Source organism: Jaculus jaculus, chromosome 7 (genome assembly GCF_020740685.1).
Source record: "Jaculus jaculus isolate mJacJac1 chromosome 7, mJacJac1.mat.Y.cur, whole genome shotgun sequence".
In the NCBI taxonomy this organism is placed as follows: Eukaryota; Metazoa; Chordata; class Mammalia; order Rodentia; family Dipodidae; genus Jaculus; species Jaculus jaculus.
In genome coordinates, this window is record NC_059108.1 from 69,107,141 (window position 1) to 69,133,317 (window position 26,177).

The 26,177-nt window shown below is 45.6% G+C and overlaps 1 protein-coding gene and 1 pseudogene across 2 annotated transcripts; both read left to right on the forward strand.

The window, feature by feature from the left end:
- The first annotated feature begins 2,755 nt into the window (after nt 1-2,755).
- On the forward strand, nt 2,756-3,570 carry LOC101602419 (annotated as a pseudogene).
- Nucleotides 3,571-14,970: 11,400 nt separating this feature from the next.
- Lrp10 (LDL receptor related protein 10) lies at nt 14,971-21,902 on the forward strand. Of its 2 annotated transcripts, XM_004661782.3 has the most exons (7): nt 14,971-15,167; nt 15,476-15,520; nt 16,382-16,517; nt 19,003-19,193; nt 19,306-20,323; nt 20,627-20,756; nt 20,881-21,902. In XM_004661782.3, the coding sequence occupies exons 1-7, from the start codon at nt 15,125-15,127 to the stop codon at nt 21,472-21,474; spliced, it is 2,157 nt and encodes a 718-aa protein (XP_004661839.2). In that variant the 5' UTR covers nt 14,971-15,124; the 3' UTR covers nt 21,475-21,902. The 2 variants fall into 2 exon arrangements, with proteins under 2 accessions (XP_004661839.2, XP_045010980.1); XM_045155045.1 differs by lacking the exons at nt 14,971-15,167; nt 15,476-15,520 and adding an exon at nt 16,117-16,280 and having other exon boundaries at nt 16,359-16,517.
- Nucleotides 21,903-26,177: the final 4,275 nt, after the last annotated feature.

A 26,177-nucleotide genomic window follows, 5' to 3' on the forward strand; every position in this document is an offset into this window, starting at 1 on the left:
AACTATTTTTTCCCTAGAGGTCGGGTCTTGCCCAGGTTGATTTCCCGAATTCTCTATGTAGTCTCAGGCTGGCCTCAAACTCACAGCGATCTTAAAGGTGTGCAACACCATGTCAGGCATACATTTTTTTTTTTTTTAGTTTGTTTTCAAATATAGGGTTTCACTCTAGTCCAGACTAACCTGAAATTCACTTGTAGTCTCAGAGTGGCCTCGAACTCACGGCAATCCTCCTACCTCTGCCCCCCAAGTGCTGGGATTAAAGGCATGTGCCACCATGCTGGGCTTCATAGAAACTTTTTTAAAAATATTTTTATTTTTATTTATTTATTTGACAGAGAGAAAGAGGGAGAGAGAGAGAAAGATAGAATAGGTGTGCCAGAGCTCTAGCTACTGCAAACGAACTCCAGACGCATGTGCCCCCTTGTGCATCTGGCTAATGTGGGTCCTGGGGAATCAAACCTGGGCCCTTTGGCTTTGCAGACAAATGCCTTAACTACTAAGCCATCCTTCCAGCCCACAAACTATTTTTAAAAATATTTATTTTATTTTATTTTATTTTATTTTATTTGTGTGTGTGAAAGAGAGAAAGAATGGGCACGCCAGGGCCTCTAGTCATTGCAAACGAACTCCAGATGCATGTGCTACCTTGTGCTAACATGAGTATGGGAGAATTGAACCTGGGTCCTTAGGCTTCACAGGCAAGCACCTAAGTCAACTCTCCAGCCCCAAGCTATTTTTATTTATTTATTTATTTGACAGAGAGAAAGAGGGAGAGAGAGAGAGAGAGAGAGGATGGGTGCAGTAGGGCCTCTGGCCACTGCAAACGAACTCCAGACACATGTGCCACCTTGTGCATCTGGCTAATGTGGGTCCTGGAGAATCGAACCTTGGTCCTTTGGCTTTGCAGGCAAAATGCCTTAACTGCTAAGCCATCCCCCTAGCAACCACCCCCCCCAACGAATTATTTTTAAACTAGGTTTGATTCCTTAGTACCTGAGCATAAAGCCAGATACACAAAGTGGCATATGTATCTGGAGTTCACTTGCAATGGCAGGAGTCCCTGGCACATCATCTCTCCTCATCTCTTTCTTTCTCTCTCAAATAAACAATAAATATTTAGAACAAAACTCATTTTTAGTAGTTGGGCATGGTGGCACCTTTAACACAGCACTCATGAGGCAGAGGCAAGAAGATCACCGTAAATTCAAGGCCAGCCTATAGCTAGTTGCAGGCCAGCCAGAGCTGCAAATTGAAACCATATCTCAAAACAAACAAAAAAACCCAAAAAACAATAACATAGTGTTTTTCAATTTCAGATATGTGAAAGACTCCACAGACATGATTAAAAAGTCACTACTGAACCTGAGAGGGGTGTTTCTGCCCCATATAAGACATTGAATTATATGTGTCATTCCCTTCGGAGCATAGACTACCATATGGTAGAGTCTTCAGCTTGGCCTCCCCCATCAAATGAAGGTGTTCCCCATCTTGAAAAGCTTTCCCCTGGAAACTGCATAATTTCCCCTCTCACATTTCTTCTTTTCTTTTTTCTTTTTTTTTTTTGGTTTGTTTTTGATAAGTCAAGAAAACAAATGACAATAAATGCTGGCGTAGATGCAGAAAAAAGAGGTGGGAATGTAATCTGGTATAGCCATTATGGAAATCATTGTGGAGGTACTGAGATAGCTAAAGACAGATTTACCATATGACCCAGCTATACCACTCCTTGGCATATATCCTAAGAACCCTACTCACTACCTTAGAGATACTTTCTCATTGTTTTTTTGTAGCTCTATTCACAATAGCTAGGAAATGGAACCAGCCTAGTTGTCCAACTGATTAATGAATAATGAAGATGTGAGGCTGGAGGGATGACTTAGCAGTTAAGGTCTTTGCCTGCAAAGGCAAAGGATTCAGGTTCGATTCTCCAGGACCCACATTAGCCAGATGCACATGATGGCACATGCATCTGGAGTTCCTTTGCAGTGGCTAGAGGCCATGTCATTTCTATTCTCTCTCTCTCTCTCCTGTTTCTAATAAATAAATAAATATAAATACGTAAATAAATAGCCAGGTGTGGTGGCTCATGGCTTTAATCCCAGCACTCAGGCAGCAGAGGTAGGATCGCCATGTGTTTGAGGCCACCCTGATACTACATAGTGAATTTCAGGTTGGCCTGGGCTAGAGTAAGACCCTACCTCAAAAAACAAAACAAAACAAAAATATCACTGTGAATGAGGGAGAACAAAGGTCCTTAAACAGAAGTCATACTGATTTGGCACCAATGTATAAATGCCTAAATAAATAAGATGAAAAGCAGTTTCAAGAACTTGCATTGGAAGAAAGGCAAATGATTGAATAAAAATTCAACACAAGCCAGGCGTGGTGGAGTACGCCTTTAATCCCAGCACTCAGGAGGCAGAGGTAGGAGGATTGCCAAGAGTTCAAGGACACCCTAAGATTACATAGTGAATTCCAGGTCAGCCTGGGCTAAAGTGAAACACTCAAAATAAATAAATAAATAAAACACTGGTTTTCAGCTTTTTCATAGTCTTGTGCCAAGGAGAAATATGACAAAAGTGATATTATTTGAGCTTAATGGTTAAGGCACTTGCCTGCAAAGCCAAAGGACCCAGGTTCAATTCCCCAGGACCCACGTAAGCCAGATGCACAAGGTGGCACATTGTATCAAGTTCATTTGCAATTGCTGGAGGTCCTGGCATACCCATTCTCTCTCTCTGCCTCTTTCTCTCTAATAAATAAATAAAAATTTAAAAAATTTTAAAGTGATGTTATTTTAGAGGTGACATGTGGAAGAACTACTGGAGGTGATATCTGCCAGCAGTTTACTCAAGAAATATTTGACATGTACCAAAATTATTCATACTATAAACATTGGAAATTTGAACTGCTGAATTACACCCCAGCAGATTATGGTGGGCTATATCATGCAGCAGCCTGAATTTCTGGTGACAATGTCTATAGACATTTGAAGTATGAAGGTGATATTCATCAAATTCAGCGAATCCATGAAGTGAGCCTGTCATCAAGGATGCAGCATATTGACACAGGAACCATGTCAGTCATTATTCCTCCTCAACAGGTAAGATTGATGTGAAAGTGGACCCCAGGGATTTTTGAAGTCACATTTTGAGCCAAACGAGTAGGAGGGCAGCACATAAATACAGCAGACAGTGCCATCAGGCTTGTCCATGTCTCCACAAGGCTGGCTGTAGAGTGCCAACAAGAATGATCACAGCTAAAAAATAAAGAAATAGCACTGTGGGTATTAAGAGCTCTACTCTCCCAACAGATTATTGAGAAAGACAAGTATCAGCAACAGAGTACTAGAAAACTACGGGTGGAAACAAGAGCCCAGTCAGAATTCAGACATATAATTTCATCCAGGATAGAGTCACTGACCATAGGATAGCATATGCAGCTTATGATATTAGGATGTTTTTATGTGGGGAAAAGGTCCTGGATCAGCTGATTCAGAGACTACTTCAATCTGCAGATAAAGAAACAGTTGTTGAACTTTTGGATGGAAACCTTAAATTAGCAAAATAAGTGTTGGTTGATTATTCATTATTATATAAATAGAATGGACTTAGTGAGCCCCAGACCAGAAATCAAGTTCAAGAACCACCCGGGGGCTGGAGAGAAGGCCTAGGGGTTAAGGCTCTTGCCTGCAAAGTCAAAGGATCCAGGTTCAACTCCTCATGATACACATATGAAGCTAGATGCACAAGGTGGTGGATATGACTGGATTTCATTTGCAGTGGCTGGAGGCCCTGGTGTACCCATTCTCTCTCTGAAATAAATAAATAAAAATAAAATATTTAAGACTTGAGGAATGGCTTAGCAGTTGGGGCATTTGCTTGCAGAGCCAAAGGACCCAGGTTAGATTTGCCAGGACCCACATAAGCCAGATGTACAAGGTGGCACATGTGTCTGGAGTTCGTTTGCAGCAGCTGAATGCCTTATCATGCCCATTCTCTCCCTCCCTCTCTCTCCTCTCTCTCTCTCTCTCTTTCTCTATGTATCTATCTGTCACTTTCTCTCTCAAATAAATAAAATAAAATTGAATTAAAAAAATAATTTTTTTAATTTAATTTTTTATTTTCACAATTTTTATTAACATTTTCCATGATTATAAAAAATATTCCATGGTAATACCCTCCCTCCCCCTCCACACTTTCCCCTTTGAAATTCCATTCTCCATCATATTACCTCCCCATCTCATTGTATTTACATATATACAATACCAACCTATTAAGTACTCTCCTCCCTTCCTTTCTCTTCCCTTTATGTCTCCTTATTAACTTACTGGCCTCTGCTACTAAATATTTTCCTTCTCACGCAGAAGCCCAATCATCTGTAGCTAGGATCCACATATGAGGGAGAACATGTGGCGCTTGGCTTTCTGGGCCTGGGTTACCTCACTTAGTATAATCCTTTCCAGGTCCATCCATTTTTCATAACTTCATTTTTTTTACCGCTGAGTAGAACTCCATTGTATAAATGTGCCATGTCTTCATTATCCACTCATCAGTTGAGGGACATCTAGGCTGGTTCCATTTCCCAGCTATTATAAATTGAGCAGCAAGGGCTGGAGAGATGGCTTAGCGGTTAAGCGCTTGCCTGTGAAGCCTAAGGACCCGGTTCGAGGCTCGGTTCCCCAGGTCCCACGTTAGCCAGATGCACAAGGGGGCGCACACGTCTGGAGTTCGTTTACAGAGGCTGGAAGCCCTGGCGCGCCCATTCTCTCTCTCTCCCTCTACCTGTCTTTCTCTCTGTGTCTGTCGCTCTCAAATAAATAAAATAAAATAATAAAATAAATTGAGCAGCAATAAACATGATTGAGCAGTACTTCTAAGGAAATGAGATGAGTCCTTAGGATATATGCCTAGGAGTGCTATAGCTGGGTCATATGAACCCATAAGAACCGAGTAAGGATTTTAAAAGTCTTTATTAGCTAGCTGGCCAGCTACTGTCCCTCACAGCAAATCACTGATGAGGAGAGCAGCCCCATCTTAACAGTGAGTTTATAAGGCAAAACGAAAAAACAAAAAACATTCTTTTACAATGGTCTGGAAAGTCCTGAGCACCTCCCCCCTACAATCTTATTTTGCAATGCAACCCCCCACAATCCTATTTTGCAATAGCAAGCAAGCATGATTACAAAAAGCACAGGGTATGGAGCATATACCAGATGTCTTACCTGAAACAACATCCTCATGCTTTTTTGTTTTTTAAAATATTTATTTATTTATTTGAGAGAGAGAAAGACACGGGAGGTGGGGAGTGTACGTTGTCAGATAATGATAGCAACCCCTTCTTGTTTTCTAGACCCATTTGCTTGAAACACTGTTTTCCATCCTTTCACCCTAAGATAGTGTCCATCCTTTTTAGAAAGGAGACAACAAATTGAAGGATCCTGCTTTTCAAAATATTTTATTTATTTATTTATTTTGACAGAGAAAGAGAGAGAGAGAATGAGCACACCAGGGCCTCCAGCCACTGCAAACAATCTCCAGATGTGTGTGCCCACTTGTGCATCTGGCTAACGTGGGTCCCTAGCCCAGGATCCTGCTTTTTAACCCACTCTGCAAACCCATGTCTTTTGGTTGAGGCATTGAGACTATTGAAAGTTGTGCATTTATTTTTATCATTTTTCTTTTTTTTAAGTTTTTATTAGCATTTTCCATGATTATAGAAGTTTTTTTAAAAATTATTTATTTATTTATTTGAGAGCGACAGACACAGAGAGAAAGACAGGTAGAGGGAGAGAGAGAGAATGGGCGCGCCAGGGCTTCCAGCCTCTGCAACCGAACTCCAGACGCGTGCGCCCCCTTGTGCATCTGGCTAACGTGGGACCTGGGGAACAGAGCCTCAAACCGGGGTCCTTAGGCTTCACAGGCAAGCGCTTAACCGCTAAGTCATCTCTCCAGCCCAGCATTTTCCATGATTATAAAAAAAAATATCCCATGGTAATTCCCTCCCTCCCTCATTTTTCTTGTTTTGTAGTTCTTTTAGTTTTACCTTTACTATCTTGTATTAACTACTATGTGAGTATGGTCTGTTTCTACCAGGTTCCTTATATGTGTGCTTTTCTTTTCCTTCATCTTGCAGGATCCTGTCATGTATTTTCTGTAGAACTGGTTTTGTCTTCATATATTCCTTTACCCTGTTTTTGTTGTCCTTATTTCTGCAACTATTTGGATGGATAACTTTGCAGGTTAAAGTAACCTTGGTTGACAGTTGTTATCTTTCAGAACTTGGAATACAACATTCCAAGCCCTTCTGGCTTTTAAAGTTTGTGCTGAGTAATTTGCTGTCATCCTGATTGGTTTGCCTTTGTATGGTTTTTTTTTTTTGTTGTTGTTGTTGTTTTTTGTTTGTTTGTTTTGTTTTTTTGTTTTTCAAGGTAGGGTCTCACTCTAGCTCAGGCTGCTGACCTGGAATTCACTATATAGTCTCAGAGTGGCCTCAAAATCACAGAGATCCTCCTACCTCTGCCTCCCAAGTGCTGGGATTAAAGGCGTGCGCAACCAAGCCCAGCTTTGATTTTTCTCTCTAACTGCTTTCAATATATTTTCTTTGGTTTTATTTTTGGTAGTTGAATCATAATATGGTGACAAGAGGTTCTTTCCATGTTTTGTCTGGTTGGTGTTCTGAGGGCTTCCTGTATCTGCACTGGCATCTCTTTCCCAATTTGGGGGACATTTTCTTCTATGATTTTGTTAAAAACACCTACTATGCCTTTGGAGTGAAGTTCTTCTTTTACTATACCCTGAATTCTTATGTTTGATTTTTTCACAGTGTCCTGAATATCTTGAAATTCCCATTCATACTTTCCTATTAGTTTGTCTTTCTTGTTGTTGGACTGTATTAGGTCTGCCACCTGGTTTTCTAGTTTAGATATTCTGTCCTGTCCATCATCCATTCTACTGGTGAGATTTTCTACAGAGATTTTTTAATTTTTATTTCATTGACTGTGATCTTCATTGTTAGTAATTTTGACTGCTTTTTCTTTATTATTTCCATTTCCTTCTTTATGTCTTTTATTGACCTCCTTATTTCATTAGTTTGGTTTCCTGTGTCTTCTTTGATTCCTTTGATTTCCTCCTTCATTCCTTTAATTTCTTTGAACATATTTATAATCATTCTTTTGAAATCTTTCTCAGGCAGTTCCTCTAAATCAGTCTCACTGGAGGTCATTTCTGATGCATTAATAGCTTTTGGTGGATTTATATTGTCTTGACTTTTTGTGTTTCTTATATTATAATGAATGATTTTTGCATCTTGGGTTAGTTTAATGCTTGGATTTTCTAATTATCAGCAGTATTATTAGATGCATCAATCAATCTGATGTTATATATCTCCAGGGTAGGAGCTTAAGATGATAGGTATGGCTCTTAAGACTCCAGAGTAACCACAAAAGTGACCCTAGATGTTGGGTTTTGCCTGCTATGAGTGTTCAAGTAGGCTGAGTGTAACAAAATATAGACAGATTCTAAAATTTAACTAAACAATGTACACATTCAATGAAAACCAGCAAAGAGTATTTATGCAAGAGTAGGTACTTGACAACCAGATCCTCTAACAAAGTCACAGTCCCTAAGGATGTGTATTGCCCCACACCCGTAATCCTTTCAACTGGGAGACAAAGATTTCTGGTATGTAGAGGGTTCCAAGTCAGCTTCTGATGTAGTGAGACCCTTCCCTAACCAATGACAGAAGAGGAAACAAAGGCAATATAAATCAGAAAGCAACAAATGATAAGCTCAAAATATAGCTTAAGAATTGCAAATCCATCAGATTTAACATGTAATTTATCCTGACATAGGAGGTGCAATTAGCACTTCCAATTCAAGCCTATATACCAGGTTTATTTGGCAGGTACTGACCTGGTGTAATCCAAGTTACGTTTTGGGATGGTTTTGGTCTCAATTATGCTGTGCTCCTGCTTGGGTCCCTCTTTGCTGTGCTGTGCCCTCAGGTAGGCTGGCTAGATCTCTGTGTCGATGCTCTGATTGCCTGTGCTGTGTGCTGTGTGGAGAGAGTTGCCACACTAGGTCCTCCAGCCACTACAAATGAACTCCAGACGCATGTGCCACCTTGTGCTTCTGGCTATATATGGGTACTGGAGAACGTAACCTGGGTTCCTTAACTTTGCAGGTAAGTGCCTTAACTGCTGAACTCTCTCTCTAACCCTCAGCTTCCTTCTTTTACTTATTTATTTATTTTTGCTTGTTTATTTAGGAGAGAAGGAGAGAAAGAGGCAGAGAAAGAGAGACAGAGAGGCAGAGAGAAGGAATGGGCATGTCAGGACCTCTAGCTACTGCATAAAACTCCAGACCAATGTACCACCTTGTGTATCTGGCTTCATGTGGATACTGGGTAATTGAAAGTGGGTCCTTAGGCTTTGCAGACAAGCATTTTAACTGCTGAGCCAGCTCTCTAGCCCCTAAGTTGCTTTTTTGCTTGAGAAGTTTAGCAGTCCAAAGGCTTTTTCTCATTTTATATCATGTGTACCCCTTTCATTTCAAGCTGATAGTTTTTCTGTTACTATAATTCTCTTAAAACTTCTTTGGATTTCCAGTGAACGGTTTTGAGACTCACTCCATTATATAAAAAACAGCTTGGTGTGGTGGCACATGCCTTTAGTCAACAGAACTTGGGAGGCAGAGATAGGAGGATTGCTGTGAGTTCTAGATGGGCCTGTGACTACAGAGTGAGTTTGAGGTCAGCCAGGGCTAGAGTGAGATCCTGCCTCAATTCCTCCTCCCCTACCAAAATAAATAAATAAATAAATAAATAATCCTACCCACAAATGCCTTTAGATAAATTCTTTTGTACCTAGAGTTTCCTCTAAGAATGGTGGTGAGCAGCAATGTGCAACCTTCCATTTATTTATTTATTTTGGTGGTAACAGTGCTGGGCACTAAACTCAGGGCCTTGTCTTAGGCATGTATGTAATATACTACTGAGCCACAACCACCAGCCCACTTCCACTTCTTTTCTTTCTTTCTTTTTGTTTTGTTTTTCAAGGTAGGGTCTTTCTCTAGCCCAGGCTGACCTGGAATTCACTTGGTAGTTTCAGGATGGCCTTGAACTCACAGAAATCCTCCTACCTCTGCATCTTAAGTGCTGGGATTAAAGGCATGCACCACTACACCTGGCCTTTGTTTTTTATTATTTGTTTTTAAATAGATTTTATTTATTTCGGAGAGAAAGAGGCAGAGGAGAGAATGGGCATGCCAGGCCTCCAACCACTGCAAACAAACTCTAGATGCACGCCACCTTATGCATCTGGTTTATGTAGGTCCTGGAGAAATGAACTGGGATACTTTGGCTTTGCAGGCATACACCTTAACTGCTAAGCCATCTCTCCAGCCCTGTTTGTTTGTTTTTGAGGCAGAGTCTCCCTCTAGCTCAGGCTGACCTGGAATTCACTCTGTAGTCTCAGGGTGGCCTTGAACTAACAGTGATCCTCCTACCTCTGCCTCCTGAGTGCTGGGATTAAAGGCATGTGTCACCCTGCCCACCTCCTATTTTATTTATTTATTGGCTTTTCCAGGCAGGGTCTCATTCTAGCTCAGGGTGACCTGGATTTCACCATGTAGTCTCAGGGTGGCCTTGAACTCACAGCGATCCTCTTACCTCTGCCTCCCTAGTGCTGGAATTAAAGGCATGTGCCACCATACCCTTATACTATTTTTAACAAATAATTGATAAAATGGACTTAAGAAGGATAAATTTATGAATTATTGAGTTTATTTAGGTAGAAATCATAGTTTCTCTTTCAAGGCATGGTCTCACTCCAGCGCAGGCTGACTTGGAATTCATTCTGTGGTCTCAGGGTGGCCTTGAACTCATGACAATCCTTCTACTTTGCCTCCAAAGTGCTGGGATTAAAGACATGTGCCACCATGCCCAGCTCAGTTTGTGAGGTTTATTTAGGGGAAACTGGTATCCAGGAAAAGGCTGCAGCAGTTCCATACACCCGTGTAAGACTGGACATAGAAGCCCCTTCAAATAACAGACCAGAGAGGATTAAGAAATAGTGAAGGGCTCAGAGATCAAAGATAAATCTTACATATAATCAAAGGCATGACATAGAGGGCAAGAAGCAAGATATCCAAGTCAGGGCATTTACCTTTTCTCAGCCAGGCTAATCCCAGCCATGCTTAGGAAGGAGGGATAGGCCAACACAATTGCTCAGGCCAGGTCACAGGGCAAAAAATCGCCTAAGCCATGAGATTAACCTCCTTTATATGGCTCAGACATCCAATCAGGGTGAAGCTTGTCATCAGGCTCAGGTGTGTAAGCAGAGACCTGATTGGTTCAGACTCCAGGGGCTTACCCAAGAGAGAGCTGATCCAAGGAGGTGGGGCTTATGAAGAAGCAAAAAGTTCCTGCTGGGGCTATCACTAGCTTGGAGAGACAGGATCAGACCCATGTTATAGTTTTGCCAAGATGGGTAGAATGGCATCCCCTTATTCCATTTCTTGGGCTTTTGTCCCTAGCTAACTGCCAGAAAGAAGCTAGCTTTCTCCTATTTCTCTGATACCAGGGTCTGTGGGAAGTCCAAGGAATGTCCTTGAACCCCCAAACCCTGAGTTCATGTTTGTATTTAACCAAAAAATTGGGCAAATCAAACTGAGAAGCATAATTATTAAATTATTATATTTATTTTGGGAAATACAAAACCAAGGGAAAGAAAATTGATGATACACCCACATGGAGTGAGAGCCCATGTGGTAGGGTGTAAGAAACATGAAAAGAGATTTAGAAAAGTACAGAGAGCTCCTGCCATGTGGAGGGCAGGAGCGGGTAGAAAGGAGTCAAGGGGGTTCTCCCAGAGCCTAGAGGTTCAGGAGTAATGGTCAGGCAGCCAAGATAGACTTGTTTCCTGGTATGCAACTATACCTTATTGTTGTGGCTTCACCTTCTGGCTCAGGTGAGCCAGAGTGAGTGCTAATTGGTTTGGGCTAGCAGCCAGCTCATGAAGAGGCCAGCCAAGACGCCAAGTTTCTGGGGATGAACTTGACCAACCACAATGTCAGGATTAGATTTAAAGTCTAGGAAAGGAGACCTCCCTCCCAGGAGGGGCACAGGTTATTTGTTCTAGGAAATTCCTTCAGGCAAGAGATAAGGGGAAGCCAACTTCTCTGATCTCTAACAAAATGGGAGACTGCAAGGGCAGATATTCCTGCCTATACTTTTAGGGCCCAGTTACCCTAAACTACCTAACAAAGCTAGTTAATGCCCTGTCATCTCCTTCATTTCTTTGTACATCTGGCTTTACATGGGTACTGTGGAATCAAACCAGAGTTAACAGGCTTTACCAAGTACCTTTAACTGCTGAGCCATCTCCTCAACCCTGTTTGTTTTTGAGGCAGGATACCCACACTTGTCTAGGCAGACCTGGAATTCACTCTGTAGCCCCAGGCTGACCTATAATTCCTGATCCTTTTCCTTCAGTCCTCAGAGTGGTGGGACTAAAGGTCATGTGCCACCATAACCCACTCTTTTTTTTTTTTTAATTTTTTATTTATTTATTTGAGAGCGACAGAGAGAAAGACAGGTAGAGGGAGAGAGAGAATGGGCGCGCCAGGGCTTCCAGCCTCTGCAAACGAACTCCAGATGCGTGCGCCCCCTTGTGCATCTGGCTAACGTGGGACCTGGGGAACCGAGCCTCGAACCGGGGTCCTTAGGCTTCACAGGCAAGCGCTTAACTGCTAAGCCATCTCTCCAGCCCCATAACCCACTCTTGATAATAGTCTGTTATTACACTACCTAAGTAATGCTCTTCCAAAAATCAAATAATCTTAGAATGTGTCCAGCTTGGTGAACTGTACTAATGTACTAATGATGATCATCTGTATGGGTCAGGAAAATAGCCAGGCCAGATAATTCAACACAAAAAAAATTAAGAAAAAAAAACTTAGCAGAAAGTCAGCCAAATTAATCTTAGGACTTGGGGGGGGGGTGGAAGTAGAATGATATGGGGTTTGAGGTCATTTTCCTGTACTACATATAGTTCTAGGCCACCCAGAACTATATGAGACCACTGTCTCAAAAAAAGAAAAGAAAGATTGTGATGGGGAGGTAATATGATGGAGAACAGAATTTCAAAGGAGAAGGGGGGGAGAGGGAGGAAGGGAATTAACATGGGATTTTTTTTATAATCATGGAAAATGCTAATAAAAATTAAAAAAAAAAAGGTGACTCTTCCTTGAGAAGAGTCATGATCTGAGGTTTGCCTTTCCTTCTTGGAGCCTCTCCTCTTAACCTTATATGTAAAGATTATACTCTTTTTTTTTTTTTTCTCATTTGTACTTTACAATACTCTACAAAGTAGAATGCTTAGTTCCATTTTCCAAAGAATAAGATAGTTTTTGAAACAGAAATTATGTTATTTGGGCTGGAGAGATGGCTCAGTGGTTAAGGCAATTGCCTGCAAAGCCTGACAACCGGGATTCAATTCCCCAATACCCACATAAATCCAGATGCACAAAGGGACATTTTGCAGGGGCTGGAGGCCCTGGTGTGCCCATTATCTCTGTCTCTCTTCTCTATCTCTCTGCTTGTAAATAAATAAGTAAAAATTTTATTTTATTTACTTATTTGACAGAGAAAGAGGGAGGGAGAGAGAGAATGGGCGTGCCAGAGTATCTAGCCACTGCAAATGAACTTCAGATGCTTGTGTGCCCTCCTTGTACATCTGGCTAACATGGGTCCTAGGGGATCAAACCTGGGTCCTTTGGCTTTACAAGCAAATGCCTTAACCGCTAAGCCATCCCTCTAGCTCCCCAAAATTTTTTAAAATCTACAACTTTTAGTAGCAAGGACTGTGACCCAGAACCCTTGACTGAAGTCTTTGCTTTTTCACATGCTGGTAATTTGATGTACAGCAAGCTATCTAAACTATTTGTGACTCGGTTTCCTCAGTTATAAAATGAGGACAAAAATAACACCTACTTCCTAGAGGTGTGGTCAGTATTAAATAAAATATATCTGAAATGCTTTTAACAGTGCCTAAACTATGAGTGCTCTACAAAAACACTGAAAGAAATTTAAAGTGACATGTGATAACTTTAGAGACTGAATATCTGACCATTGTCTACTTACAGATATTCTCTCTCCCCCCCCCCTGCCCCCCCTCTTTTTCAAGGTAGGGTCTTGCTCTAGCCCAGGTTGACCTGGAATTCACTATGGCTGGCTTGGAACTCAGCAGTCCTCCTACCGCTGCCTCCCAAGTGCTGGGATTAAAGGTGTGTACCACCATGCCTGGCCAGATTGAATATATCTTATCCAAATACACAGGACTATAATAATCATGTTTTAGAATTTGAAATGTTGCATATACCTAACAAGATACTGAGGATGCAACCCAAATCTAAACGTAGAATTTGTTTTGTATATACCTTTTTTGTTTGTTTGTTTTGAGGTAGGGTTTCCCTGTATCTCAGGCTGAACTGCAACTCACTCTGAAGTCCCAAGATGGCCATTGACTCACAACAATCTTCCTACCTCTGCTTTCTGAAGTGCTGGGATTAAAGGTGAGCACCACCAAACCTGGCTGATTTGAAGTTTTACATTAGATGTGTTCAACATGCACTAAATATCGGGAAAAATATTCACCTTCTTTAGGCTTCCATTTCCTTTTCTGTAAAATAGTAGTAACCACAGTATCCACCTCACAGAATTGTTGACAGGTTTATGTAAGCAAATACTTGGAAAGTACACTATGTACTAAGTGCTTACTGAGGTAAAGCCTAAAGTATGAAAAAAGTTCAAAAAGTGTTTGCCATTAGATACTGTTTATTATTATCCATGTATGCTACAGGAAATTGGTACTCCAAGACTACAAAAATTAGAAAGAATTCCTGTGACTGATGATAGTTGCTATCAGATATTGAGTACTTCCTGTACGTCTATCAGTGTGCTTCAGCTCCCTAAATGTTCACAACTTTAAGAAGTTGGGCTAAAATAAAGCTCAATTTTATAACTGAGACACAGAGAAATTATTTTCTCAAGGTCACGTAGCTAGCAAGTGATCAAGGCACATTTATTATGTATTTATCACGTACTGAGTTCTTTCTGTGTCTCATCAGGAAAGGCAGTGTGCGAATTGTAAACAGTCCAGGCCTAGGCATACAGGAAGTCTGTTTCCTGAGCAGAGGCGGTGCGGGGGCGGGAATGAATGATGAATATACATGTATTGTAAAAAATTGTTGTAATTAACTCGTAGTAATTGCTGCCATAAAGGCTCACCACCAAAGGTGGCACAGGGTCTCAGACACCGGAGCAAGAGCAAGTACTGAGACCTTTAAGGTCTGAAGACGAGTTTCGGACTAAGCAGATGTCCTTTGAGGTACGCGTTACCAGCGTGTCCTGTAGCATGACACAGGTCACCTGAAAAGGACAACCAGAGCAGAGAAGTCGCAGCGGCCGGTCTGACCGGCGAGGGCTGGTCGGGCCAGTCCGGGCGGAGGCGGAAGGGGGTGAAGCGAGCAGGCGGGCGGGGCCTGCGGTGACCGGCGGGGGTGGGGCCTGGCTCGTCACGCGGCCCCTCCCTGGGCGCCGCTCCCGCGAGTCCCCCGGGCCGGCTGGGGTTCCGCCCGGCACCGGCCCGCGAGCTGCGCCCCGCCGCCTCGGGCCCTCCCCTGCTCCCTGCGCTGTCCCGGCCGGCGCGCCGGGAAGCGGAGCCGCGCCGGGCCGGCCTCGGGGGTTGACAGTTGGCAAAGTTTAGCCTGAAGAGGAAGGGCCCGCAAGCCCCGGCAGGTGGCGACCAGGCCCGGTCAGGGGCGCCCGGGGCACGTCCCGGGAGCCGAGTCCCTGGGCCTCCGGAGCCGGCCGCGGAGAGCGCGCGGCGACGGCGGCGGGAGAAAACAACTGTGAAGTTGGCGAGAGGCACCGCCCCGGCTCCGGGGCGGCCGCCGCCTCCCCGCCCCCAGCCCTGGCAGCCACAGCCCGGGCCCGGCCGAAGCCATGCAGCCCCCGCGGGCCGGCGGGACCGCGAAGCTCGGGTGTCCCGTTCGTCGCTGCCTCCCCATTGGATAGACGACCGACGCTCCGGGTCCCTTCCTGCACCTCCGAACGGCTCAGGATGCTGCCAGCCATCCTCGTCCTCCTCCTCCGCCCCCTCCTGGGTAAGAGCGGAGATGAGTGTACCCCTGTCCCCAGGGTAAAAGGCCCTCGTTGTGCCCACCTCGCCTGCCTGCCCCAGCCCCTGGGCGGGTCCCCTGCCATTCCCCCAAGCCCTTGTCCTCTCCCCGGCTTCCCAGAGCACCCTTCCAACCCCACAGAATCTGCGGTGGACCTTTCGGCGAGCTTACACACCTCGCGTCCGGCTACCCCTTCCTGTAAACTGCCCGGAAGTCCCAGATGAGCTTCCTTCTGGAGTCATCCAGGTGAAAACTTTGACTCACTGTCCTGCTCTTTCTCGCTCTCCCTCTAGGAGGCGCAGTAGCGCATCCAGACAGGATCGTTTCTCCAAATTCTGGTAAGTAGGAGTCCCTGGCCTGGGGGACTTACGCAAGGAAAGGATTGTCCCCTGAATTCCGTGGAACCTACCATAGTTTTTAGAGTGGAGACCATCCTTTTTGTTTTTTAATTTTACGGATGGGAAAACTGAGGCCCAATGTGGACACTCACCTTATAGCTGCAGGATTTTTGTTGTTTGTTTTTTCGAGATATCAGGTCTCACTCTAGTCCAGGCTGGCATCAAACTCATGGAGATCCTCCTACCTCAGCCTCCCGAGTGCTGGTATTATAATAGGCGTGAGCTTCTGCTAGTTCTTTTTTTTTTTTTTTTTTTTTTTTTTGGTTTTTCGAGGTAGGGTCTCACTCTGGCTCAGGCTGACCTGGAATTCACTATGTAGTCTCAGGGTGGCCTCGAACTCTCAGCGATTCTCCTACCTCTGCCTCCCGAGTGCTGGGATTAAAGGAGTGCGCCACCACGCCCGGCTAAGTTCTTATATACCATTTTACTTTTCCTTGGGAATATCCCTGTGGGGTCTCCCTAGCTAGAATGTAGTCTTCCTGAAAATAGAGACATTTTTCCTGGGCCTACTAGGCTGTCACAAAGTGGACTTCAACAGTTCCTTGTGGTGGTGATGTATAAGGTGAAGCTATGAAGAATGTGGAGAGGGCTGGGGATGGTGGCATATTCCTATAATACAGCACTTGGAAAGTAGAAGCAGGAGGATCAGCTCACAAACAACAACAAAAACTATGAAGAGGAAGAGAAGAATCAGTGGGCTGTAAGTGGTGGTCTGTGCTTGAAGAATCCAGAGCTAGCAAGTCTGGGGAGGACTGGGATGTTAATGGTCCTCTACCAGTGTCCCCACCTTCCTCCTCCTAGCTTGTGAGGCGCCCCCGGCAGTGCTCTTGGAAGTGCAGGGCACCTTGCAGAGGCCCCTGGGCCATGACAGCCAAAGTTCCCCTGCCAACTGTACCTGGCTCATCCCGGGCAGGAAGGAGCAGACTGTAACAATCAGGTGAGAAGCAAGGCAAGACCTCATTTCTCTGTATTGACGATCTATCCTCCATTTCTCTGTGGAATTTCCATCCTTGCCAAGAGAAGAGTAGACCTTGATTTGTCCTAGTCTGCCCTAAAAGCTTGGCTGTTTTGGGACATACATGGTAAGTTGGAGCTGGGCTGTGGTGGACATCTAGCTTGGGTTGTGATCATCTCCAGAGGACCATGGTCACTCCAGAAATGGTTCCGGACTCAAATAGGATCGTTGTGAGAGGAAAGGCCTTCAGCCTATTGAATGGCCTTGCCTAAGATTGTAAACTCCTTAATCTGCTTAGAACCTTCCTCAGGCAGGGCTGGGGATATAGTTGATTACTTGGCTACTGAGTGGAAGGCACTGAGTTCAATCCCTCTAGAAAAACAATCTTCCCCATTGATCCTTTTTCTTTTCCTTCTCCTTTTTTCCTCCTTCCTTTCTCCTTCCTCTTCCCTTGCCATCTCTCCCTCCTCCCCTCTATTTCCTTTCCTCTCCCTTTTCCCCTTTCACCTCTCACTTCTTCTCCTCCCCCCCATCTCTCTTTACTGTTGGTTTTGTGTTTGTCTGTGCATGTGTGGTATATGCACATGTGAGGTCAGGCACGTGTGTGGAGGCCAGAAGAGGACAGAAGGACACTGGGTATCTTCCTCCGTCATTCTTCACCTTATTTCTCTGAGACAGAGTTTCTCACTGAACCTGGTCAGAGTTGCTGATCAGTGAGTTGTAGTAATACTCCTGTCTCCACCCTTCCCCCAGCACTAGCCCTGAAGTTTATTGGCACATGTGGTCATACCTGCCTTTTTTAAAAAAAGTACTAGGGCTGGAGATGGCTTAGTGGTTAAGGCACCTGCCTGCAAAGCCTAAGGACATAGGTTTGATTCTCTAGGATCCACATAAGCCAGATGCACAAGGTGGCACGTGTGTCTGGAGTTCATTTGCAGTACCTGGAGGCCCTTGCATGCACATTTTCTCTGTCTTCCTCTCTGTCTCAAATATAAAATAAACAAATATTCTAGGGCTGGGTATGATGGCATATACCTTTCATCCCAGCACTCAAGAGGCAGAGGTAGAAAGATTACTGTGAGTTTGAGGCCACCCTGAGACCACATAGTGAATTCCAGATCAGCCTGAACTAGAGTGGAACCCTCCATCAAAAAGCAAAACAAAACAAAAATTCTAGGGCTGGAGAGATGGCTTAGTGATTAAGGCACTTGCCTGCAAAGCCAAGGGACCCAGGTTCAATTCCCCAATATCCATGTAAAGCCAGATGCACAAGGTGGCACATGCATCTGAAGTTTGCTTCCAATAGCTAGAGACCCTGGCATGCCCATTCTCTCTCTCTCTCTCTGCCTTTTTCTTTAATTAATTAATTAATTAAAATATTTCAAAAATTTTAGCCAGGTATAGTGGAACTTGCTTTTAATCTAGAATTCAATAAGATTGTTGTGAGTTGGAGACCATTCTGGGATTACATAGCAAATTTCAGGTTAGCCTGAACTAGAGTGAGACCCTCCCTAGGAAGAAAATTATTTGCACTTTATTATTATTATTATTATTTGTGTGTATGTTTCCTTTTCTCTCCTGTCCCCTTCCTGGTTTTTTTTGTGTGGTTTTTTTTCCAGTGCTGGGATGCAACTCAGGGTTTCACACTCGCTGGGTGAACACTCAGCCACCAAGCAATACTCTCAGCCCCTCACCTCATATCTGTTAAACATTTCAAGCCTCGTAAGGCTCCTTTGATCTTAGGTTGTGGGCTTGTGGGTCCACCTTGAATACCTACTTGTCTTACACAATTTACTTGCTATATTTTTTTTAATATCTTACTTATTGGCATGTGTATGTGTGTCAGGGTGGGACAGCACACCAGGGTCTCTTGTCTCTGCACTTGAACTCCAGATGCATGCACTACTTTGCCTCCAGCTTTATGTGAGTGTTGGGGACTTGAACCTGGCTGGGCAGGCTTTGCAAGTAGGCATTTTAACTGCTAAGCTGTTTCCCCATTCCCAACCTGCTAAATTTACCCAGAAAGGAATATGCAAGGAAGAGGGAAATCTAGAGAGAGGTTGTTGGGACAGAGGGTTCAATGTGCCATGGAGATCTCAGGTTTTACCTCCTGGCTCAGGACAGGGGTAGTTCTGGTTAATTGAGCTTTATGGTAAATTTTTAGTTTACTGTGAGCACCTACATGAGTAACAGTGCAACAACTCCTGAAAAACAACCCCAGAACATTTCAGTCCTTTCAAAGGGCTCTAGGATGTGTCCTATGGTCTCATAGTACTACTGGCCTCTGTTAGGCTCTCCCCATTGATTGCATTTTACTCCCAAGGATTTCACTGAGTTTTCATTTGGCTTTTGAGTCATTGGTAAACAAATGCTGCCTGGGATGGATGGAAGGGACCTCATAGCAGGGGAAGACAAAGCTGGCAGCAATCCAGAGCCTCTCATATCTTGCTCTCCTCCACTCCTGTAGGTTCCAGAAGCTGCACCTGGCCTGTGGCTCAGAGCGCTTAATTCTGCACTCTCCTCTCCAGCCACTGACCTCCCTATGTGAGGCACCTGCCAGCCCTCTGCAGCTGCCAGGGGGCAATGTCACCATAACCTACAGCTATGCTGGGGCCAGAGCACCCATGGGCCAAGGATTCCTGCTGTCTTATAGACAAGGTAGGCCAGACAGGTATCTGAGGGGCCATTAGAAGAGAGGAAGCCCCAGAGAAAAGGGGAGGATCCTGAGGCCTCTGGTACTTCACAGTTCTTCTCCATGATGCTTCTGCAGATTGGCTAATGTGTCTGCAGGAAGAGTTCCAATGCCTGAACCACCGCTGTGTACCAGCTGAGCAGCGATGTGACGGGAATGATGCCTGTGGTGATGGTTCTGATGAAGAAGGTTGCAGCTCAGACCCACTACCTAGCCTGACCCTGGCCCCTGCCCCTCCTCTACCCTGCAACTTTACTTTGGAGGGTTTCTATGGGATCTTCTCCTCCCCTGGATATTCACACCTGGCCTCAGTTTCCCACCCCCAGTCCTGCCTGTGGCTGCTGGACCCTCATGATGGCCGACGGCTGGCAGTGCGCTTCACAGCCCTAGACTTGGGCTATGGAGATGCAGTGCATATATATGATGGTGCTGGACCCCCTGAGACTCCTCGGCTGCTGCGCAGTCTCACCCACTTCAGCAATGGCAAGGCTGTTACTGTGGAGACCCTATCTGGCCAGGCTGTTGTTTCTTACCACACAGTTGCTTGGAGCAGTGGCCGGGGCTTTAATGCTACCTACCATGTGCGAGGATACTGTTTACCTTGGGACCGACCCTGTGGCTTGGACTCTGGCCTAGGAGCAGGTGAAAGTTCAGGTGAGCGCTGCTACAGTGAGGCACAGCGCTGCGACGGCTCATGGGACTGTGCTGATGGCACAGATGAGAAGGACTGCCCTGGATGCCCACCCGGGCACTTCCCCTGTGGCCCTGCTGGCACACCTAGTGCCACAGCCTGTTACTTGCCCACTGACCGCTGCAACTATCAGACATTCTGTGCTGATGGAGCAGATGAGAGACGCTGCCGGCACTGCCAACCTGGCAACTTCCGATGCCGGGATGAGAAGTGTGTGTATGAGACGTGGGTGTGCGATGGGCAGCCGGACTGTGCGGATGGCAGCGATGAGTGGGACTGCTCCTATGCCTTGCCCCGCAAGGTCATCACTGCCGCAGTTATTGGCAGCCTCGTGTGTGGTTTACTACTTGTCATTGCACTGGGCTGCACCTGCAAACTCTACGCCATTCGTACCCAGGAATACAGGTCAGTAGGAATGAGGCTAATTGGAAGAGTGGGCACTGAGTGTGAGATGGGGACTAAGCAGTTTCAGGGGGACCCATCTTGGGAAGAGGTTTCATGACCAGCTCATTAAGTGACTCATAGAAATAAGTCTAGCTCCTAAAAACAATCTCAAGGAAGAAGGGAACACCAAATGACTGTAGACAAGCCATGCCATAGCTCCAGTTGCCCTGGTCTGAGTATGGAGGGAAGAAGTCTGTTCAGAAGAGGGAGTAGTCTCCCCTTGCTGGGAGTAGCTGGTGGCTGAGCAGCCCTCATTCCTTCTAGCATTTTTGCCCCCCTCTCCCGGATGGAGGCCGAGATTGTGCAGCAGCAGGCACCCCCTTCGTATGGGCAGCTCATTGCCCAAGGTGCCATCCCACCTGTGGAAGACTTTCCTACAGAGAACCCTAATGATGTGAGTCATTCTCCCAACCCTAAGCACCTTCTGGTCCCAACCCCACACCCTGTGGGAACTCCATCAACTACGTTCAACCCCCATTCAGCCCTCTGATTCTGATGCCTACCCTTTCTCCCTGCAGAACTCGGTGCTGGGCAATCTGCGTTCATTGCTACAGATCTTACGCCAGGATATGACTCCAGGAGGTGCTTCAGGTGGCCACCACCGCCACCGCCAGCGGGGCAGATCAGTGCGCCGCTTGGTACGCCGGCTCCGCCGCTGGGGGCTGCTTCCTCGAATTAACCCCTCAGCTCGGGCCCCTGAAACCACACCCCAGATCACACCTTCAGCTTCTCCTGCTGAGGCCCTGGATGGCAGCACAGGTCCAGCCCTTGAGGGTGGGGCAGTGGGAGGGCAGGATGGGGAGCAGGCCCCCCCACTGCCCATCAAGTCCTCTCATTCAAGTGTCAGCACATCTGCAGCTCTCACTGCTGTCTCTGAGACTCCAGGGCCTCTGTCTTCAGTACCCCTAGAGCCTTCAATATTGTCTGGAGTGGTACATGCACTGCGAGGCCGTCTCCTGCCCAACCTGTGGCCCCCAGGGCCCACCTGGGCCCCACCTGGGCCCCACATGGCAGTCCTAGCCCCCGAGGATGAAGATGATGTGCTGCTGATGCCACTGGCTGAGCCAGGGGTCTGGGTGGTAGAGGCAGAGGATGAGCCATTGCTTGCCTGAGGGGACCTGGCCACAACCTTTAGTGGTGACTCAGCTTCCCATTGATCTGTACAGCACTGGAAAGTTAGGGGGGCTTAGGCAGGGAGAGGGCTCACTCGGAGACCAGAGATCCTTTACCCTCTCCCCATCCCACTGCTGTCCAGGTTGGCTGTGTTAAAAAAAAAAAAATACAGATTTTAAAGGATCGGAATGGACATTCCATCCTTGCCAACCTCAACACAAAAGTGGCCTTAATCACCAAGATGTCAATTGACTAGAGGAGACCCTGTAGCCCTTAAGGGGAGTATTGGGGCAGTGCCTGAGGTTTTGTCCATCTTCACACCTGTAGGGTCTGACTTACAAATAGAATGTAATGAGCTTTTCTCCTTTAGGTAGACCATTGCCCAGAAAAATCAAGATAAAAAATAAACCATAAAATTTAACTCTTACTACCTGTGAACCTGCATCCTGCCTCTCTGCCCATCTTCTTTATTTTGTGAGTGTTTTTTTTTTTTTTTTTTCCAAGGTAGGGCCTCACTCTAGACCAGACTGACCTGGATCTCACTGTGTAGTCCAAGGCTGGCTTTAAGCTCTCAGTGATTCTCTTCCCTCAGTTTCCTGAGTGCTGGGTTTATTAAAAGTTATGTGCCACTAGACCCTGCCCCTGTTTGTGGTCATGCCAGGGTTTCCTTCCACTGCGGATGAACTCCAGACACATGTGCCATTTTGTTCAACTGCCTTTACATGGGTGCTGAGGAATCGAACCCAGGCCAATATTAGGCTTTGCAAGCAAGAGCCTTTAACTGCTGAACCATCTCCCCAGTCATTGGCTTTTGAGGCAAGGTCTCACTTTAGCCCAGACTAACCTGGAACCTACTCTGTAGCCCTAGGCTGACCTAAAACTCAAAGCAATCCTTCTACCTCAGCTGCTGGATTGCTGGGATTACAGGATAGGTCTGAGCCACCACTTCTGGCTTCTCTCTGCCATCCTGGCTTCTGATACCCTCATCTTGATTCTCCCTGTAGAGGCCTTACCTCAGCCCTCTACCTGCTGTCCTCTTCTAACCACCTGTCCTATGGACCAGCCTTCACTTCCATTGACTTCCTGGGGCCCATCATACACTTTCAGGAGGGATGAGCATCAGTCCTCTACTCAGTACAGGCAAGGAGCCAGCTGGGCCTTGTAGCCTGGGAAGGTTCCACTTATGGAGTACTCTCAGAGCACAGACCATGGGTGCAGACTGTCTCTGATGGGACACAGGAGCCATGACTACCACTCTTCAGCCCCACCACAAGGCAAAATAGGTGGAAGCCCAACTTCTCACAGCAGACAGATTAGTTGAGGGAGAAAGCCACACTGAGGTGATGAGAATGCTGGCATGACTGGCAAAGTCAAAGGTCTTTCTATAAGAGGGTCAAAACTAGCTTTCCAATAATACTGTCAGCAGTTGAACTATAACTGAATTCTGCACAGAACAAATTAGAAACATGAGAGCTAGACCTCAGAAAAGGTAGAGGGCGTGCTGGGCATGGTGGCGCATGTCTTTTATCCTAGCATTTGGGAGGCTGATGAAGGATTGCCAGGCTAGTATGAGCCAAAGTGAGACTCTGCCTCGAAAAAACAACAAAAAAGGTAAGAGGGCCAAAGGGGTGGTTCAGTGGTTAGAAGCACTTGCTTGCAAAGCCTGCTTGCCTGTATTCAATTCCCCAGCACCCGCATAAAGCCAGACATGTTTGCAGTGGTGACCCTAATGCGTGCACACAGGCAAAGAAAGAAAAGGCAGTAGAGAGCTGAAGAGATGGCTTAGTGGTTAAAGATACTTGCTTACAAAGTGCACGCTTGGATTTGATACCCCATTACCCACATAAAGCCAGATACATAGCATGATGGATGTGTCTGGAAATCATTTGCAGGAGCAAGAGGCCCTGGCACACCCATACACATACTATCTCTCTCAAACAATTTTTAAAGTTTACTTATTTGTAAGCAGAGATAAGAGAATGGGTGCACCAGGGCCCCGAGCAACTGTAAATGAGCTTCAGCTTCATATGCCACTTTATGCATCTGATACATCTGGCTTTACACAGGTACTAGGGAATCAGATAGCCCAGGTCCTTTGGCTTTGCCAGCAAGCACCTTAACCAGTGAGCCACCTCTCCAATCCATGAATACATTTTTTTTTTTTTTTTTTGAGTTAGGGTCTCCCTCCAGCCCAGGCTGACCTGGAATTCACTGTGTAGTCTCAGGGTGGCCTCGAACTGACAGCAATCTTCCTACCTCTGCCTCCCAGGTGCTGGGATTAAAGGCGTGCGGAACCACTTCTGGCTATGAATACATACATACATACATACATACATATTTGTTTTGTTTTTCTCTTTTTGTTATTTATTTATTTATTTGAGAGAGAGAGAGAGAACGGGCACACTAGGACCTCCAGCCACTGAAAATGAACTGCAGATGCATGCACCACCTTGTGCATCTGGCTTATGTGGATCCTGAGGAATCAAACCTAGATCCTTTGGCTTTGGCAAGTGCCTTAACAGCTAAGCCATCTTCCCAGCCCTTGTTTTTTCTTTTCTTTTCTTTTCTTCTCTTTTTTTTTTTTTTTTTTTTGATATAGTGTCCCACTCTATCCCAGGTTGACCTGGAATTCACTCTGTAGTCTCAGGGTGGCCTTGCACTCAGGCAGTCCTCCTACCTCTGCCTCCTGACTGCTGGGATTAAAGGCATGTGCCACCATGCCCGGCTGAATGCACATATGTATGTATATATTTAAAAATTTATCTTTCCAGGTGTGGTGGCATGCACCTCTAATCCTAGCACTCGGGAGGCAGAAGTAGGAGGATTGCTGTGAGCTCGAGGCCACCCCGAGACTAGAGTGAATTCCAGGTTCAGCCTGAGCTAGAGTGAGACCCTACTTCGGGAAAAAAAAAAAAAATCTTTATTATTTACTTGCAAGAAAGAGAATGGGCATGCCAGGGCCTCCAGCCACTACAAACAAACTCCAGATGCATGTGCCACCATGTGTATCTGGTTTATATGGGTACTGAGGAATCAAACCAGGGTCCTTAGTCTTTGCAGGTAAGCACATTAACTGCTAAGCCATCTCTTCAGCCCCATAAATATATATTTTTTAAAAGGCAGAACTGTATATGATGTCGCACACCTTTAATTCCAGTAGTTGGGAGGCAAAGGTAGGAGGATAGCTGTGAGTTCGAGACTAGCATGAGACTGTATAATGAATTTCATGTCAGCCTGGGCAAGATCCTACCTGGAAAAAAAAAAAAAAGTGATAGCCCAACCAGTGATTAGAGCCCAAGAGCTGGGGAAGGTAATGGGACGTGGTGATAGGAAAAATACTGGAACTGCCTCTAGTAAGAAAGGTAGCAAGCTGAACCTGAGTTTGGAAGGAAAATGCGGCAGTTCTTGACAATAGTCCCTAGGGTACTGGCTCCCCTCAGGCTTGGGGTTATGTTGATACACCCTGTTGCAGTCCGGTTCACATTGCTGGTAGAAATCACCCAACCAAGAGTAGCTTCTGGGAAAAAGAGGTTTATTTTGGCTTACAAGCTCGAGGGGAAGCTTCACGATGGCAGGGGAAAACGATGGCATGAGCAGAGGGTGGACATCACCCCCTGGCCCACATAAGATGAACCACAGCAACAGAAGGGTGTGCCAAACACTGGCAAGGGAGAACTGGCTATAAAGCCCATAAGCCCGCCCCCAACAATACACTCCCTCCAGGAGGCATTAATTCCCAAATATCCATCAGCTGGGAACCTAGCATTCAGAACACCTAAGTTTATGGGGGACACCTGAATCAAACCACCACACACCCTGTCACCATCTTCACATCCAGTAGCAATTACACAGTTTCCCTCTCTTGCTAGTGAGCAAGGGCCTGTGGATGTAGCAAAGACGATGTGTGGGCCTGTGTGCAACCCAGGGATGCTTCTACAGATAAGGAAAACTGAACTCCACTCGCTGGCTGAAACTTGAGAACAGGCCTCTAGAGAACAGGGTGGAGGGTGGTGGGGGAGGACTTGCTTACAGTTCCCCCTTGGGCCCTCCTTCCCACAGGCCTATACTCCCTTCCCTAGGTCAGGGCCAGTGAAAACAGTCAAGCAGGGATTATGGATTCTCTCCCCAGCCCCCATCTCTCAATCTCCTGGTCTTTACTCTTTCTTACTCTCCCCATCCCCCATAGCCACCTCAGAAGCCTTGAGCCTTCTTCTTCATCCCTTAATCTTTTCCAGACTTTCTCCCTCCTATAGGTATGTGCAGTTTAAAAGAAGACAAGATCTAAGATAATCCTCATTTTAAAATATTTATTTAAGAGACAGAGAAAGAGGCCGGTAGAGAATGGGCACACCAAAGCCTTTAGCCACTCCATATGAACTCCAGACACACATACAACCTTGTGCACTTGGCTTACATGAGTTCTGGGGAATCGAACCTGGGTCCTTTGGTTTTGCAGGCAAGGGCCTTAACTGTTAAACCATCTCTCTAGCACTAATCCTCCTTTTGGGGAATACTACAGAACAAATTTTACTATAGAGGCCTGTGCCTAGGGATTATTGGGTCTGAAAGAAGTTTCTCTGACACAAGACCATCATAAGAGGAGGAAAAGATCATGACATCAAAATAAAAGAGACTGAGACTGATTGAGATGGGGAAGGGATATGATGGAGAATAGAATTTCAAAGAGGAAAGTGGTGGGGGG

Coding starts and splice junctions, on each gene's coding strand:
- Lrp10 (XM_004661782.3), top strand. CDS start 15,125: ATGCTGCCAGCCATCCTCGTCCTCCTCCTCCGCCCCCTCCTGG. Junction 15,168..15,475: donor CCTCCTCCGCCCCCTCCTGG/GTAAGAGCGGAG, acceptor CTCTCCCTCTAG/GAGGCGCAGTAGCGCATCCA. Junction 19,194..19,305: donor CCTGCTGTCTTATAGACAAG/GTAGGCCAGACA, acceptor ATGCTTCTGCAG/ATTGGCTAATGTGTCTGCAG.